Consider the following 18,500-nt stretch of genomic DNA (forward strand, 5'->3'; position numbering starts at 1 on the left):
AAAAACGCAGAAGAGTTGAAGGCCACTATCAGAGCAACCTGGGCTCTCATAACACCTGAGCAGTGCCAGAAACTCATCGACTCCATGCCACGCCGCATTAACGCAGTAATTGAGGCAAAAGGAGCTCCAACCAAGTATTGAGTATTGTACATGCTCATATTTTTCATTTTCATACTTTTCAGTTGGCCAACATTTCTAAAAATCCCTTTTTTGTATTAGCCTTAAGTAATATTCTAATTTTGTGACACACGGAATTTTGGATTTTCATTTGTTGCCACTTCAAATCATCAAAATTAAATGAAATAAACATTTGAATGCATCAGTCTGTGTGCAATGAATAAATATAATGTACAAGTTACACCTTTTGAATGCAATTACTGAAATAAATCAAGTTTTTCAAAATATTCTAATTTACTGGCTTTTACCTGTATGTAGACTCTAAATACATCCGTGATGACATATGGTGTAACACATATCCTAGTTATCTTAAAAAACTATAGATTCTTCAGAAGAAAGTCATACGTGTTATATAATGGGCAAACTTAAATGCTGCCTCAGATCCTCTTTTTTATGGGTACAATCTCCTGAAGCTTACTGAGTGTAACAGATTCCACAGTGCTTGTATTATGTATAACGTAGTATATGGATTAAATTCTAGACTCTGCCAACTCATTCCAGTGACCACTCCTTCTCATAGACATAACACCAGAAGTAAACCTTTGTTAAGAGTGAAAATCGTCATCTAAAGCAGTGGTCCCCAACCACCGGTCCGGGGACCCATACCGGTCCGTGACGCATTTGCTACTGGGCCGCAGAGAAACATTTAATTATTTATACACGACTGCATTGTCTCCGATTTAACTTTCGCCTGTCCCACTAGACCGGGGGCCAGCAACCCGCGGCTCTTTAGCGCCACCATAGTGGCTTCCTGGAACTATTTATTTTTTATTTTAATACAGTTTCTGTAGGAGGACAACATGACACAAGCCTCCCTAATTGTTAGAAATCCCACTGTTTATATAAAACATGATTATCCGATGAGAGTATTAGGCAAGCACCGTTTTGTCCTACGGTACTAATTTCAGCGATCCTTGGACTCACCCTAGTTTGTTTACATGTATAATTTTTTCCGACGCTGCCACCGAAAGATGTGTTTTATGCCACTCCTTCTTTGTCTCATTTTGTCCACCAAACGTTTTATACTGTGCGTGAATGCACAAAGGTGAACGCTGTTGATGTTATTAACCTGTTGGAGTGCTAATCAGATTGGTCAGTGCATGACTGCAAGCTAATCCATGCTAACATGCTATTTAGGCTAGCTGTATGTACATATTGCATCATTATGCCTCATTTGTAGCTATATTTGAGCTCATTTAATTTCCTTTACTTATGTCCTCTCTCTATTTAGTTTATTTTTGTTTCATGACACATTATCTGTATGTAATATTGGCTACATTTCTGATAGTTGTTTGTGCGCAGGAGTTATCTCACCCACTGAGAAGCATCCGTTTTACAAATGTTTTACAATGTTGTAAAAATGTGTAAAATGAATTTTACATTTCAACATTTCTGTCAACCTGCGATGAGGTGGCGACTTGTCCACGGTGTATCCCGCCTACCGCCCGAATGCAGCTGAGATAGGATCCAGCGACCCCCCGCGACCCCGAAAGGGACATGCGGTAGAAAATGGATGGATGGGCATTTCTGTCAACAAAGATTTGCGTCAGCCTGCGACACACGGTTTTTGATCGTAGGCTAATGTAGCTAATATAGACACTTACTGTATATCATGTGTTGCCTTCATTATAACACTTATATAAGGCTTTTAATTTTTTGCGGCTCCAGACAGATTTTTTTTTTTTATATTTTCTGTCCAATATGGCTCTTTCAACATTTTAGGTTGCCGACCCCTGCAATACACACACCAATAAGCTTGTTTATAGATGTAAAATAAAACTCCTCATAGGAAGTTGCCATTTGTTATATTTGTTATAACTTTGTGACATGATACAATGCACAATAATGGAACATACAAAATATAAATGTGACAGATTGTAGCCAAAGGCTGATTTCCATCTGAAGTCCACGGCAGGTTACTGGAGTATAAGTCGCATTTTTGGGGGAAATTTATTTGATAAAAGCCAACACCAAGAATAGACATTTGAAAGGCAATTTAAAATAAATAAAGAATAGTGAACAACAGGCTTATATGACGCATAAATAACCAACTGAGAACGTGCCTGGTATGTTAACGTAACATATTATGGTAAGAGTCATTCAAATAACTATAACATACTGTACGTTTACCAAACAATCTGTCACTCCTAATCGCTAAATCCCATTAAATCTTATACGTCTAGTCTCTTACGTGAATGAGCTAAATAATATTATTTGATATTTTACGGTAATGTGTTAATAATTTCACACATAAGTCGCTCCTGAGTATAAGTCGCACCCCCGGCCAAACTATGGAAAAAACTGCGACTTACAGTCCGAGAAATACGGTAATAAGCGTATTAAGAAAAATGTATTCCTATGTTATGCTTAGTATATTTAGCACACCCGTCATGGCTGAGGATTTCACATTCGTCGCATAATTTTGGTCTTGACCCCTGTATGTATGACATGATTATCGCAAATCTTCAAAATGCAACTTCTTAATAAAATTTTAATAATAAGATATCAAGACTGATTTGGTGGATTAAAAGCTTCCTTCTCTGTAAAAGTAAACCTGTTGGTAGGTTGGTACGAAATTCTAAATGGGTATTGGGTGGGTAGATTTTGAAATTAATTGTACTGTACTGTATTTTGTATATTATATGATGATGTATATTTTAACTGTAGGTCCCTATCCATAAGCTCTACGCTTCAAGGTATTACCTTTTTACACAGCGGACTCTAATATTAACAAAAGAAACAATAATGTAATATTAACTATGTCTGTAAATAAATACATAAATAAATAGGGACCAGTCGGTATACACTACTACCATCACAATCTGTTTATTTCTCTCTTTAAATAAGATGCCATAAATTATACTGATAGTCGACTATGGGCAAAAACTAGCAAATCAGATTCGACTATGAAAATCCTTAGACGAAGACAGCACTACCATAGCTTTTTGTTGTTGATACCCATCATCCACAAGTGAGATCGGCCGATACCAATACCTATACCGATCACATGTATTAACTGTACAATTTTCAATGTACTCATGGGGAGTGCAAAATAAAGTAAATAGTTCACAATAACTACTATTACTGCTCATTTAAACCCTTTGGATTTTGCCCTCAAAGTCCTCCTGTATCCAAGGAATTATTCCTGAGTTTGAAAACATTAACAAACACAACAAAAAAAGTAAAGAAAAATATTGACCAAATCACTCACTGATACTACCCTTGGTATTGACGACCCAATTTCACCAATCTCCGATATAAGCGCTCCGATACAAGCAGTCCTGCAGCATGTTTACTTGTGCACAGCTCCACAGCTAGTTAACAGCTAAATGTCCTCCAATAAGCACAAAAGGCTACTCATTTCTTGTATTTTAGTAGTCATTTACAAAAGGTAAACACGGTAGGCTGTAGGCTACTAGGAGCTAGCAGCTCAACAGCTAAGTGAAGTGAAGTGAATTATATTTATATAGCGCTTTTCTCTAGTGACTCAAAGCGCTTTACATAGTGAAACCCAATATCTAAGTTACATTTAAACCAGTGTGGGTGGCACTGGGAGCAGGTGGGTGAAGTGTCTTGCCCAGGGACACAACAGCAGTGACTAGGATGGCGGAAGCGGGGATCGAACCTGCAACCCTCAAGTTGCTGGCACGGCCGCTCTACCAACCGAGCTATACCGCCCACAAGCACACAATAGCACACAAGCTAGACATACGTAAGTGTACTCATATGAACAATGTTGCAGTTTAAAACACCACATTTGCTAATATTGACAAGTATGAAATAATTATAGTTGCATATTACTTACAGATACAAAATCTCCAAGGCAGAAGTGTATTAGAAAATATCCAGTAACAAACATGTCTGCATCATTAAACTTACTGCGTCATGAGTTCAATTATGTATTATATGAATTACTGTAGCGACAAGGTGTTGCCAAAAAAAATAAAAAAAGTAAAATAAATTACAATGACCACACCACTTCAACTTGAAGACATCGTAGGTCCATTTTAGACAATTAATAATAACTAGGTTAGGGTTTTAAAAACCGTACTTACCATTGTTATCTGTGTGATTAATTTGACTTAAAAAGCCTTTCTAACATTCCACACACATATCGTTTTGAATCAATATCGGTATAGTATCGAAAGTTAAAAAGTGGGATTGGGACACTCCTAATGAATTTAAAACATGTATCTTTTGCAGACAGAACAAAAATAACCGCTCCTAGACTTTGAGGCTCTATGGATACCTGAGCTCTAAATCCAAGGCTTTCAACCCATGCAGTTAGAACAAAGCAGATGGCAAAGGTGATCTATAGGTGACATGGGGGGGCTCTATCGCATAAATTATTAGTCGAAGATGAGTAACAGACATCGAAAAAGTGAGCAACAGACTAGCCACTATGCAACTAATCAAGATGTCAAAGACTTCAAAGGACCCACTGAGGTGTTTATTTAACAGGACAACTGCTCTGCAAACCTGTGCTGATAATTATTTTGTTCCCTTAGTCACATACATAGCTTGGACCGAAAATCTCACACCTTTCTGTGCCAGAGGACAGTTTGATAAAAGACAAAAACACACAATTAACGATAGATGAAGAAGAAGACATACTTTCTTTTTCTGCAGAGGAAATATTACTGTGAAGCACCTATAAGTGTAACTGAACATCACAGTATGTGGGAAAAGAAAGCTAAGTGTTACATACTTTTCTCTGAGCCTTTGTTCTGGTTGGACTTAGTGTAGATATATGTGGAAGAGTATTCATATTCTTGAACTTTTCCACATTTTGTCACGTCACGACTAGGGGTGTCCCGATACAACTTTTCGCTTCCAATTAGATACCAAAATTGGAGCCTTGAGTATTGGCTGATAACAATATTGATCTGATACAATATTTTATTTAAACTGATAACAATGGTAGGAATGAAATACACAAACATATACATTGTTAACTGCCTGGAATAGACTCATGTTGTCTTTAAATTGAAGTGGAGTGGTAAAAGAAAATTGGCGACACATACTGGCCACAGTAATTCATTAGGTCAAGCTCATGACGCAGTAAATAGCATTATGCTGACAAGTTTGTACTTTCAAAAAGGCTTGTCTGCTTTGGAGACTTTGTATGTGTAAGTAACTATAATTATTTGACGCTTCTTTATATTGACAAATGTTGTGTTTCAGACTGCAATATTGTTCAAATAAATACATGCTGTTGCAATGTTGCATACTTGTGTTAAACAATGCCAAAGCGTGAAATCATAGGATTCATGAATTTGGACATCTTTGTTAAAGGTGTTTGCAGTCTTTTTTTAACAGTGGGCCATTTGTGATGTGATAGATTGACGGACGTACTTATGTAGGCATCTTAGCATCTGCTGTCAGCCATCCTTCTCACCCTTCTTCCCATTTCATGTCTTCCTGCCTGCTGTGATGTCTACAAAATAAATATCCATCCATCCATCCATTTTCTACCGCTTATACCTCTCAGGGGGGGGGGGGGGGGGCTCGAGCCTATCCCAACTGCATTCGGGCAGAGGGCGGTGTAGATTAACTACGATCAAAGTATTGGACAGGACTTCGAAAATGTGTAATACAGTTGTACTTTATATAAGAAAAAAATGGGCATACAAAACGGTACAAAACGATCCTTTTATCTTGTTATCTGTCGTTCATTCATCACCCGTAGGCTCGTAATCCTCAATCTCAACAACCACAATGCACCTGCTCCCGGTCTTTCTAACATCCGGTTTGCCGCAATGAATTGTGGAACATGCAGTATTTTAGTTAACCCTTTGTCAGGCTATGAAGTACAAAACAACTCAATTCAATGTCAGTGTTTCTCAAATAATCAATATCAAATACATGTATAAATCAAATCAATTCCCTTTTAACTCTTTTTAGCTGTAAATAATAATAGATCAATTTATCAGCAATTAAATCAAGCATGCAAATTATGAATGATCATCACACATGAACTATATAACCCATAAATTACAACAGGCGGGGTACACCCTGGACAAGTTGCTACCTCATCGCAGACAAAATAAATATGTCAGTGTTTATTTTTCCACAACAGTACAAAGTTGGATTAGCCGCAAGCTATAAATATGTGTTTTTTTGTAACATTTTCCATTGCAACATTTCCGGTGGGTTTAAGGAAACAAAAGAGAAGGTAGGATAAAGTACTATTTTCATCTAATCTTGGCATGCTCACATTATCAGCAACGTGCGACAAGCAGTGAGATAAATGCTGGTAAAAAAAAAGCTTTATTTTATGCAGCTCTGTGGGTAGGTGTACCTAATGTTGTGACTCTGTGAATCTATATATTGTTTATGAAGTTGATTTTTGGCCGTATTCAAAAAATAAATTCTGATACTTTTGGAAAGGATGAGGTGTAAGGGATATCATATGCAATCCGGTAATGCCTCCACAAACTACCCGTTTGCAGACATACACAGAAAGTAGGTTATAAAAATGACTATGGAGCCAAATTAACACTAACACAAAAGCATATCCGATACATATCATCTAGACAAAAGGTTCTCAAACTTTTTTCACCAAGTACCACCTCAGAAAACACTTGGCTCTAGTACCACCATAATGACCAACATTGCAATACAGTAGCATAATATTGCCTAAATATTCATTAAAGACAAGGCTGAGGTTTTATTAAACAAGTATATTTAATACATTTGGTTACTGTAACATTACACACAGTTTAAACAGTAACAATGTTTCAATATCTAATTAAGTGATTCTTTGGCGTACCACTAGATGGAGCCTGTGTACCACTAGTGGTACATGTACCACAGTTTGAGAATTCCTGATCGAAACCACAAGGAACTTAAAAGTAGATTAGAATAATCATAGGTTCTCTTTGCAGGACACACATGTTTAGCTTGTGAGCTATTGTGTGCTTAACTGTTGTGTAGCTGCTTGTTCCTAGAAGCCTATAACCTACCATGTTAACCTTTTGTAAACGACTTCATTAGAATACGAGAAAAGATCAACCTTGTGTGCTTATTGGAGGATATTTAGCTGTTAACTGGCTGTCCAACATTGCACAATGAACACGCGGCATGATATATATATCATAATATCGGAATTTTTAGATGCAAACCAATATAATCCCATACATGTATTTTTCAGGCCGATATCAATATCGAATTGGGGCACCCATAGTCACGATCTCAAACTAAAAATAATTGTATTTTTTGATGTGAAAGATAAATGCAAAGCGCAATCCAATTGTGAATTACAAACCCCGTTTCCATATGAGTTGGGAAATTGTGTTAGATGTAAATATAAACAGAATACAATGATTTGCAAATCATTTTCAACCCATATTCAGTTGAATATGCTACAAAGACATCATATTTGATGTTCAAACTGATAAACATTTTTTTTTTTTTCCAAATAATCATTAACATTAGAATTTGATGCCAGCAACACGTGACAAAGAATTTGGGAAAGGTGGCAATAAATACTGATAAAGTTGAGCAATGCTCATCAAACACTTATTTGGAACATCCCACAGGTGTGCAGGCTAATTGGGTGCCATGATTGGGTATAAAACCAGCTTCCCAAAAAATGCTCAGTCTTTCACAAGAAAGGATGGGGCGAGGTGCACCCCTTTGTCCACAACTGCGTGAGCAAATAGTCAAACAGTTTAAGAACAACGTTTCTCAAAGTGCAATTGCAAGAAATTTAGGGATTTCAACATCTACGGTCCATAATATCATCAAAAGGTTCAGAGAATCTGGAGAAATCACTCCACGTAAGGTCACGGTCATTGAATGACCGTGACCTTCGATCCCTCAGACGGAACTGTATCAAAAACCGACATCAATCTCTAAAGGATATCACCACATGGGCTCAGGAACACTTCAGAAAACCACTGTCACTAAATACAGTTGGTCGCTACATCTGTAAGTGCAAGTTAAATCTCTACTATGCAAAGCGAAAGCCATTTATCAACAACATCCAGAAACGCCGCCGGCTTCTCTGGGCCCGAGATCATCTAAGATGGACTCATGCAAAGTGGAAAAGTGTTCTGTGGTCTGACGAGTCCACATTTTAATTTGTTTTTGGAAATATTCGACATCGTGTCATCCGGACCAAAAGGGAAGCGAACCATCCAGACTGTTATCGATGCAAAGTTCAAAAGCCAGCATCTGTGATGGTATGGGGGTGCATTAGTGCCCAAGGCATGGGTAACTTACACATCTGTGAAGGCACCATTAATGCTGAAAGGTACATACAGGTTTTGGAACAACATATGCTGCCATCTAAGCGCCGTCTTTTTCATGGACGCCCCTGCTTATTTCAGCAAGACAATGCCCAGCCACATTCAGCACGTGTTACAACAGCGTGGCTTCGTAAAAAAAAGAGTGCAGGTATTTTTCTGCAGTCCAGACCTGTCTCCCATTGAAAATGTGTGGCGCGTTATGAAGCGTAAAATACGACAGCGGAAACCCCGGACTGTTGAACGACTGAAGCTCAACATAAAACAAGAATGGGAAATAATTCCACTTTCAAAGCTACAACAATTAGTTTCCTCAGTTCCCAATCGTTTATTGAGTGTTGTTAAAAGAAAAGGTGATGTAACACAGTAGTGAACATGCCCTTTCCCAACTACTTTGGCACGTGTTGCAGTCATGAAATTCTAAGTTAATTATTATTTGCAAAAAAAAAATAAAGTTTATGAGTTTGAACATCAAATATCTTGTCTTTGTAGTGCATTCAATTGAATATGGGTTGAAAAGGATTTGCAAATCATTGTATTCTGTTTATATTTACATCCAACACAATTTCCCAACTCATATGGAAACGGGGTTTGTCGAAAGAAAATGAACAATGATTTAAATGTTTTTTGTTTTTACGTATTAAAAGCCAAAAGCCCCCCTTAGTCAACACTTTCTGTAACTGCATTTGGCTGCAATTACAGATGCATATCGTTTTAGTTATGTGTCTACCAGCTTCTGGCGACCAGTCTAGGGTGCACCTTGCCTCTCGCCCGAAGTCAGTTGAGACAGGCTCCAGCCTATCCTAATGAGGATAAGCGGTTTAGAAAATGGATTGATGGATAGATGTCTACCAGCCTTTGCAAAATTTGAAAATCAAGAATCATGTTCATCATTCAACTTGGAAAATGTCACACAATTCAACTTCACAATTGAAAAAAGTATTGACTGAATACTGAATACTTTTGCACGCCACACTTTTTAGGTTGTTTTTCTTTGTAAAAAAAAAACGTAAAAACCATCTTCCTTCTATTTTACAATTGTATGCCACTTGTGTTGGCCTTTTACATCAAATCACAATAAAATTTATTTCTGTTTGAGGTGACAAAATGTGACAAAATATGTAAATATTGAAAGGGTATGAATACTTCCAAGCCACTGTTTTTGGATATTACTGGTTGAGCACCTTAATCTACAAAGATGGTAAATGTTCCTGCCTACCTGCTCTCCCTGGGAAGCGGTGTCCCATTTCTGCTGCTTTATCCTGTTGCTGCGGCTGTTGGGAGAAAGAACAAGGACAGATTTGTTCCTGCTGCTGCTGTCCCCGTGACACCATAAACCCGCCAACAACCAAACCACTAACTGTCAACCATAAAGCCAAAATTGCACCATTTGCACCATGCAAAAACTTTTTTTTTGACAAGCGGTAGAAAATGGATGAATGGATGGATGTTCTTATACCCTCTTATACTAATGCTATATGTGTATAGAATTTTGGTTGAATATTATGTAGTTAAGTAACATACTGTACATTCAGAAAACAAAGATGTGATACTCTTTTTCTGGATGAATTAATGTACATATATTAAATACAACATTTATGAATAAAACTTACTTATTAAAGTCATCTGAGTTTAAATGGTCCACTTCAACTTCATTGCTTGATAGTTGCACTGAAACCACATTTAAAAAACATATTAATTACATTGTTAGGTATAAATATGTTTAAACTTATTCTGTTTTTTCCTTGCTGTGTCAAAAGTATGTTGGAGCTGTATCAACATGACTCACCTTGATAAATTAGGATAAAATATAAAGAAAATAAGTGCAAAGCCCTTTTCCAGCTAAGTACTAAGTAGCGATCCATTCGTGTTTCGTGGCTCCTCAGTTGGGTTTAGACAGCATCACCTGGTAAAAACTTTCTGGCTGGACCCCCGCTGCTGCCTGCTCTGCTCCATCAGGCTCATCCTCAAGCAGCCGGTTGAGAGCCTCAAGAGCTGGGGTACCTTCTCATTAGCATAAAATATGCATAGGTAGGGAAGTAGGTGGGCGGTGCCAAACCAAAAAGATGCGCTTAAACACTTCTCTGTGGAGATGAAAACAGAATAAATTTTCCTTAGAATAGAATAGAATATAATTTTGTTTAAATAGGGACAATACAGTTCATCATAGTTCCAAAACAATGAATGCAACTGATGGGCTGTACATAGAGTTTATAGCTTATGCTAATGTTCCACTCTTGTCCTAAGCTGGGCTTTTTGAAAAACATAACATACTCTTAACAAACTATACAATCATTCAATATACGAAAATAAGACACAATGAAATAAAATACAAAGACATTAAAAGAAAAAGTACAACCATGACCATGTCATTGTGTACAGTTTTGTTTCCCTTTAGCCAAAATTCAAATTTTTTTGTAAACGGGTTAAAATCTAAGATTAAATTGATTTCTGTTGGTAATGTATTCCATTAGGGATGGCATGGTGGGGGCGCGGGACATAGTAAGCAGGAAGTGAAGTATGTTCGTAGGAAACAAGATTCATTGGGTTTTTTTAACATTTCCTGAAAATTCCATCAACATCCATCCATAACTGTTTGTTTTTTGTTACTAACAAATACACAAACAAACCCTAGTGAAAACATAACCTCTTTGGCGTAGGTAATAAAGTTTGCGTTCTGCAAAGCAAAGCGCACCACTTTTGTGTTTCCAAGGTGACACAGAGCCAGCCGGTCACGGCGCACCGCACGGAGGTAATCACCAAAAAAAAACTGTACACCGTGGAAAATACGAGTAAATTTAAAAGCTACTCGATAAATCCTCAATCCATTCATCCGTTTTCTACCGCTTGTCTCTCACAATGTCGCAGGGGTTGGAGCCTATCCAGCTGCACTTGGATGAAAGGGTACACCTTGTACAAGTCGCCATCTCATTAACCGTCACCCAAAAAACATATTTGAAGCCAGCAAAGCTAAACATCAGTTTGAGGTGTTTACATTATTAAAAGTTACATTTTTAGTTAACTTTTCTGAGAAACAGCATTTTCCAAACTGATATAGATGTGGATTACCTTGCTTCTCTGAAAGTCAAAGTTGAAAGATTTGCACAATATTGTTTTACAATGGATGTTTACGTTGTCACTTTAAAAACACTCAACTTAATATTTGCTAGAAAAAGTGGATGATGCTGCACATCTCTTTGCACTTAAATAATTAAGTAATAAATATAATTCCAACATTTGAGCATTATGTTTGTGTTCAATTACAGTAAGTGTTTATCGAAACATTCCTACCACTTCATTTGACACACTATAGCTTTTTAAAGAGGACCTGCACTTTTTGGGGATCGTTCTCAACCATTATGAAAGACAAGCCGATGAATGTATTTTTTTTTCTGCATTCTAGCTCGTAAATAAATGTCAAACGTTGCTATTCCGCTCATAAAACCCAACATGTAACCATCCAAAAACGACCAAAAATACTCCGTTTGCATTTTGCGACTTAAATATTAACCAAGTATTTACTGATATTGGTATTATAAGCGCCAACGCAGACAAGCTACTTATAGCAGCGCCTTGACCACAAGCTTATGTGGCTATATCGGCATCATCATCATCATCGGCTGGTGAGCTGCTTTCTTGCGTCTCAGCTTGTGGAAGTTTATTCCATCCATACATTTTCTATCGCTTGTCCCTTATAGGGTCGCGGGGGTGCTGGAGCCTATCCCAGCTGCACACGGGTAGAAGGCGGGGTACACCCTGGACGAGTCGCCACCTCATCGCAGGACAACATTCACACTCACATTCACTAGGGCCAATTTAGTGTTGCCAAACAACCTATCCCCAGGTGCATGTCTTTGGAGGTGGGAGGAATCCAGAGAACCCGGAGGGAACCCACCCAGTCACGGGGAGAACATGCAAACTCCACACAGAAAGATCCCGAGCCCAGGATCGAATTGTAGATCATAAATCATGCCTCTCACCTTGATAGCAGAAAGATGAAGACATAATCCGACAAGTTGGTACACTTTGACAGTCAATTTATACCCGGAATTAGTGAGAACGACACGAAAAGACGCTTGGTTCCAGCCCCCCTTTCTTTGCGAGGATTATGAGTCATTCTTCATCCAAACAGGAATATGACAAGAGTCTGTCAGTCGGCATCCTAATGACAGCAGACATTGCACAGTAAATGATGTTCTATTATGTTTGTTGTCTCTCATGAAGTCTGCAGTGAGTAGTAATCAGTGATGTTGAAGGAAAAAGCAAACGTTGTGATGCGTTGTTGAAATTATTGCGGCCCATATGCTTAAAATGAGCAAATTACGGAGCAAAATATGTAAATATTAAATGTTATTATGAATGTGCCCATTAATACATGACATATATACTTACAGCATGTATATAGGTAGAATAGAGCGGCTCCTTTAGGCTGCATTGTAAGCGGACTTTTGATCACATGTATTTACTATTTAGAATGCATTAAAAAATTGTGTGTTCTTGTCTTACATCAGGATTGTGAATGATAGGCAGAATTCTAAAAAAAAGTGCAGTTTCCCTTTAGGTTTTTTTTTTTACATATTGTACCTGTGTACCACAATAATATCATACCATGGCCTTAATTTTGATACCGTTACATCCCTCTATTTCATAGTTGACAGGCCGGGATGGAAAAGGAAGATTGTCCAAACATATGAGATCTGTATTATACAATTAGAGGAAATGTAAAAAAAAAATTGGCATCCCCATATGTCGTAATCTTAGTTAGATTTTGGGGGAAATGTATAATCTGAATTTAGACTAGTCATACCTAAAGAATCCCAGGAGAGAATGGTAGTGTCACTGATGTGCCACATCATCAGCCGCTCTGGGTCCGTTAGCATGTGAACGTTTTTGGCGGCGACCACACTTCCTGAATCTCTCCTTTCTGTGTCCTTTAAAAAGGCCTTTGACTTTCACGGAGCCATCTGAGACCGCAGCAGGCTTTGTTTCACACAGCAAGGGGGTTTTCTCTTTCATAAACGAGAAAAAAAAAAGATAGGAATGGGGGTGGCAGTCCCTAGCGGTAGTTTGGATACATATAAAAACTGAAAGCTAACAAATAGGTTGGTTTTCAGTAAACGTATACCATCATTAAATTTCAAATCATGCACACACATAACTTGCTCTGGTGTTTGCTCATTTTGAATACAGTTAGTAATGTTTTGCAACCTGCAACCACTTGTATCTTTCCCGCACTTGTTTGTTGTCATTATGTAGTGCACTTATGTATAAAAAGCAGAACCCCCCCCCCCCCAACACTTTCTTATTTGTATGAAACGATTTGTTTTATACTTTTTTAATCCAACTTGAATTGATGCATGTTTTTTACTAAAACAAATTCATGGGCAATACATTTTTAAATAATGATTTTTTTTATTGCAAAATAGCAATTTTATCATCATCCAGCTTATCCGAGGTCGGGTCGCGGGGGAAACAGCCTAAGCAGGGAAGCCCAGACTTACTTCTCCCCAGCCACTCCGTCCAGCTCATCCCGGGGGATCCCGAAGCGTTCTCAGGCCAGCCGGGAGACATAGTCTTCCCAACGTGTCCTGGGTCTTCCCCGTGGCCTCCTACCAGTCGGACGTGCCCGGAACACCTCCCAAGGGAGGCGTTCGGGTGGCATCCTGACCAGATCCCCAAACCATGTGGAGGAGCAGCGGCTTTACTTTGAGCTCCTCCCGAATGACAGTGCTTCTCACCCTATCTTTAAGGGAGAGCCCCGTCACCCGGCGGAGGAAACTCATTTCGGCCGCTTGTACCCGTGATCTTGTCCTTTCGGTCATAACCCAAAGCTCTTGACCATAGGTGAGGATGGGAACGTAGATCGACCGGTAAATTGAGAGCTTTGCCTTCCGGCTCAGCTCCTTCTTTACCACAAAGGATCGATACAGCGTCCGCATTACTGAAGACGCCGCACCGATCCGCCTGTCGATCTCACGATCCACTCTTCCCTCACTCGTCAACAAGACTCCGAGGTACTTGAACTCCTTCACTTGGGGCATGATCTCCTCCCCAACCCGGAGATGGCACTCCACCCTTTTCTGGGCGAAAAACCATGGACTCGGACTTGCAGGTGCTGATTCTCATCCGAGTCGCTTCACACTCTGCTGCGAACTGAACCAGTGAGAGATGAAGATGAAGCCATCAGGACCACATCATCTGCAAAAAGCAGAGACCTAATCCTGCAGCCACCAAACCGGATCCCCTCAACGCCCTGACTGTGCCTAGAAATTCTGTCTATAAAAGTTATGAACAGAATCGGTGACAAAGGGCAGCCTTGGCTGAGTCCAACCCTCACTGGAAACAGGTCCGACTTACTGCCGGCAGTGCGGACCAAATGGGTTATACTTGTATAGCGCTTTTCTACCTTCAAGGTACTCAAAGCGCTTTGACACTATTTCCACATTCACCCATTCACACACTGATGGCGGAAGCTGCCATGCAAGGCGCTAACCACGACCCCTCAGGAGCCAGGGTGAAGTGTCTTGCTCAAGGACACAACGGACGTGACGAGGTTGGTAGAAGGTGGGGATTGAACCAGGAACCCTTAGGTTGCTGGCACGGCCACTCTCCCAACAGCGCCACGCCGTCCCCAAGGTCTGACACTGATCATACAGGGAGCGGACCGCCACAATCAGACAGTCCGATACCCCATACTCTCTGAGCACTCCCCACAGGACTTCCCGGGGTACACGGTCGAATGCCTTCTCCAAGTCCACAAAACACATGTAGACTGGTTGGGCAAACTCCCATGCACCCTCAAGGACCCTGTCAAGAGTATAGAGCTGGTCCACAGTTCCACGACCAGGACGAAAATCACACTGTTCCTCCTGAATCTGAGGTTCGACTATCCGGCGTGGCCTCCTTTCCAGTACCAATGAATATACTTTACCGGGAAGGTAAAATTTTATCATCAATAAAACATAAATTTATAAACCTTCTCCACCCATCTCAACCAGGATTCAAATTCAGTATTACTGCCTTTCAGAACAACACTAACACTTTGCGCCACAGGAGCCAGTGGTACTATGTGGGTACATTTGGTATTGTATTCTTATCAGTGATAGAGCAGGAGGCGGCTAGGAATTCTTTTGTGTGAAAAAAGCGCCCTGTCATTTATTAATTGACATTATGTATGGGTTTTTTCACACAAAACGAGGCCCCAACGGAGAGTGCACAGCGTGGGAAAAAAATCTACATATAAGGAAAGTCGGACCTGGCTGGCTCGCCATCTCAGTTGCAGCTGACTCCAAGGTTGTTTGATGAGCTTGAGGTCAAGACTCTGAAGTTCCATCACCACCAAACACAAATCTGTTCTTGTGCACTGGGGCACTGTCATTTTGGAACAGAAAAGGGTCTTCCCTAAACTGTTTCCACAAAGTTGGAAGCATACAATCTGAGGTGCTGCTTGCAAACAGGCAAGGTAGGCAATTGCTTGGGGTCCGGGGCCAGAAAGGGCTCCCCAATGGCTAACAGTGTACTGGAGCAATGCGGTCTGCCATAGGCTACTTACGGTTTGGTATGAACCTCAACTTAAAAAGTCACGATTGGGTTCAATGCAAAATATAAAACTGTAAAACAAAATGTATCCATCCATTCATTCATTTTCTACCGCTTGTCCCTCTCAGGTCACAGGAGGATTGGAGCCTATCGTAGGTCAAATCAAATCTAACTTTATTTATAGAGCACCTTTCATCGTACAAAAATGCAGTTGCGAGGTTATCAGCAGGTAGGACTAATGAGGTCGTATTGCCTGATTCTAGTCAAGATTCAAGCAGCAAGCAGCATTCTGGATGTGCTGCAGCTGCTTTAGTTTGTTTAAAAAGCTCAATGATAAGGCCATTACAGTAGTCTATCTTGCTGCCTTAGTCTCTCAAAGTAATGTCTAAACACTCATCCTTTGATTTTGGCAATGTTTTAGGTGGTAAAAGTTGCTGATGTTATTAATGTTATTATTTACCTTTCGTTCTCGAGTGTGGTCCACGGCGAAATAAGCCAGCATGCCAATGTTCCCAGCAACAGGGCCGCCAGGAAGACCAGCACGTAGGGCGTGGCGTCAGGGATTTGCTGATGGACTCAGTCAATACCTTCATGGACATCTGCAGATAAAAATCATTCATGACTCATATTAGCCAATACTTACATAATCAAATGGCTTGATCATGTTCTGATTGGTCTGCTTCCGTTAGACCTCTCAGCAGTACATTGCTCATCTGTCACAAGTGGTTGAAAGCCTCGATGTACCTGAACACCGGTAACAAAATAGCGACAAAGCATGTTTTTTGGTTGAAATCTCAGAGAAACACAAAGTGTGACATTTACTTGAGAACTCAAAAGTAGCACTAGGTATTATTTTCAAGGTACTGTATCCATCCAAAGATAACAATGTTCTTGATAAAATCTTTAAAATGACTTTCATAAAGACTAAATAAGAGTCGACATGACCAAAAAAAAACGCCTGACCCCAATTTTGCTGTCGTCCTATATGAAACCCACATTGTCTGCACTCAACCCTTGGGCCATGTCCACACAGATTGTATGTACTTTCTTTGAAATTCTATGAAACACAACATAGGTGTTTTGTCTTTAAAAGTTTGGCCAGACTGGGGTTTTCCAAAAACTCAGGCTTCAGGGTTTATGTGCGAACACTTTAAACTGAGCTTTTTGGTTTGTGTCAAAAGAAACATGCAACTTGTTGACATGTCTTTATACTGCTGCTCTCATAAACTTTTCTTAACAGCCTAAGACATATATCTAAAGGTTTTTTTAAGTATCGCATTAATTACTTATCATAGTAATTAATTACATGTGTTAAAGAGTAATTCCATCAGTAATTAAATTACTTTTTTAGTTAAGTAGAAAGGGGGTGGGCCGGGCTTCCGTATTACTATTGGATGATCAGTCTGGGCTGAATCCCTTTTTGATTGACAGCAAAATTAGCTCATTAGCAATCTTGAAATATAAAACACTGTTTTATATCGTTTATATTGTTTATTTTATATTGTTTTCAGTTGTTCCTGTTGATATGGAGATATTTATAATTTTTAAGAGATGTTTTCTATGTAAAATCTAGCATGTTATACATGTTATCTGTTATTGGAGACTGTGCTCATGTTTAAAGCATGACTGAAAAATAGCTTCCCCTACTTGAAAGACCAGCAGCTGCACTGGTATACAGCCTGTGTTACATTGTACAATAATAACAATTATGAAAATAGAGCAAAACAAAATAAGAAAAAATTGTAATACTAATTACTAATAACACAGACTTGTTTTGAAATGTATGTAAATTATTTTAGCAATAATATACAGTCGCGATCAAAAGTTTACATACACTTGTAAAGAACATAATGTCATGGCTGTCTTGAGTTTCCAATAATTTCTACAACTCTTATTTTTTTGTGATAGAGTGATTGGAGCACATACTTGTTGGTCACAAAAAACATTCATGAAGTTTGGTTCTTTTATGAATTTATTATGGGTTTACTGAAAATGTGACCAAATCTGCTGGGTCAAAAGTATATTTACAGCAATGTTAATATTTGGTTACATGTCCCTTGGCAAGTTTCAGTGCAATAAGGCGTTTTTGGTAGCCATCCACAAGCTTCTGGCAAGCTTCTGGTTGAATTTTTGACCACTTCTCTTAACAAAATTGGTGCAGTTCAGCTAAATTTGTTGGTTTTCTGACATGGGCTTGTTTCTTCAGCATTGTCCACACATTTAAGTCAGGACATTGGGAAGGCCATTCTAAAACCTTATTCTAGCCTGAATTAGCCATTACTTTACCACTTTTGACATGTGTTTGGGGTCATTGTCCTGTTGGAACACCCAACTGCGCCCAAGACCCAACCTTCGGGCTGATGATTTTAGGTTGTCCTGAAGAATTTGGAGGTAATCCTCCTTTTTCATTGTCCCATTTATAACACCAGTTCCATTGGCAGCAAAACCGAGAGCATAATACTACCACCACCATGCTTGACGGTAGGCATGGTATGGTGTTCCTGGGATTAAAGGCCTCACCTTTTCTCCTCCAAA

General features: G+C 39.2%; 1 protein-coding gene across 4 annotated transcripts in view; it reads right to left on the bottom strand.

The window, feature by feature from the left end:
- otog (otogelin) overlaps positions 1-16,532 on the bottom strand; it is a 143,086-nt gene extending 126,554 nt beyond the window's left edge. For 2 of the 4 annotated variants that reach the window (XR_009816807.1, XM_061975030.2), the window contains exons 1-3: positions 10,216-10,347; positions 10,040-10,097; positions 9,646-9,700 (exon numbers count right to left, since the gene is read on the bottom strand). Coding sequence is in view for 1 of the 4 variants with exons in the window: in XM_061975030.2 (XP_061831014.1) it covers positions 9,646-9,700; positions 10,040-10,097; positions 10,216-10,291 (189 nt within the window). In the remaining 3 variants the exon portion in view is untranslated. Of the gene's footprint in view, positions 1-9,645; positions 9,701-10,039; positions 10,098-10,215; positions 10,348-16,425 lie in introns of those variants that run through there. The other 2 variants (XM_061975032.2, XM_061975031.2) reach the window with 2 other exon arrangements.
- Between the last annotated feature and the right edge of the window lie 1,968 nt (positions 16,533-18,500).

This window comes from Nerophis lumbriciformis, linkage group LG15, assembly GCF_033978685.3.
Source record: "Nerophis lumbriciformis linkage group LG15, RoL_Nlum_v2.1, whole genome shotgun sequence".
In the NCBI taxonomy this organism is placed as follows: Eukaryota; Metazoa; Chordata; class Actinopteri; order Syngnathiformes; family Syngnathidae; genus Nerophis; species Nerophis lumbriciformis.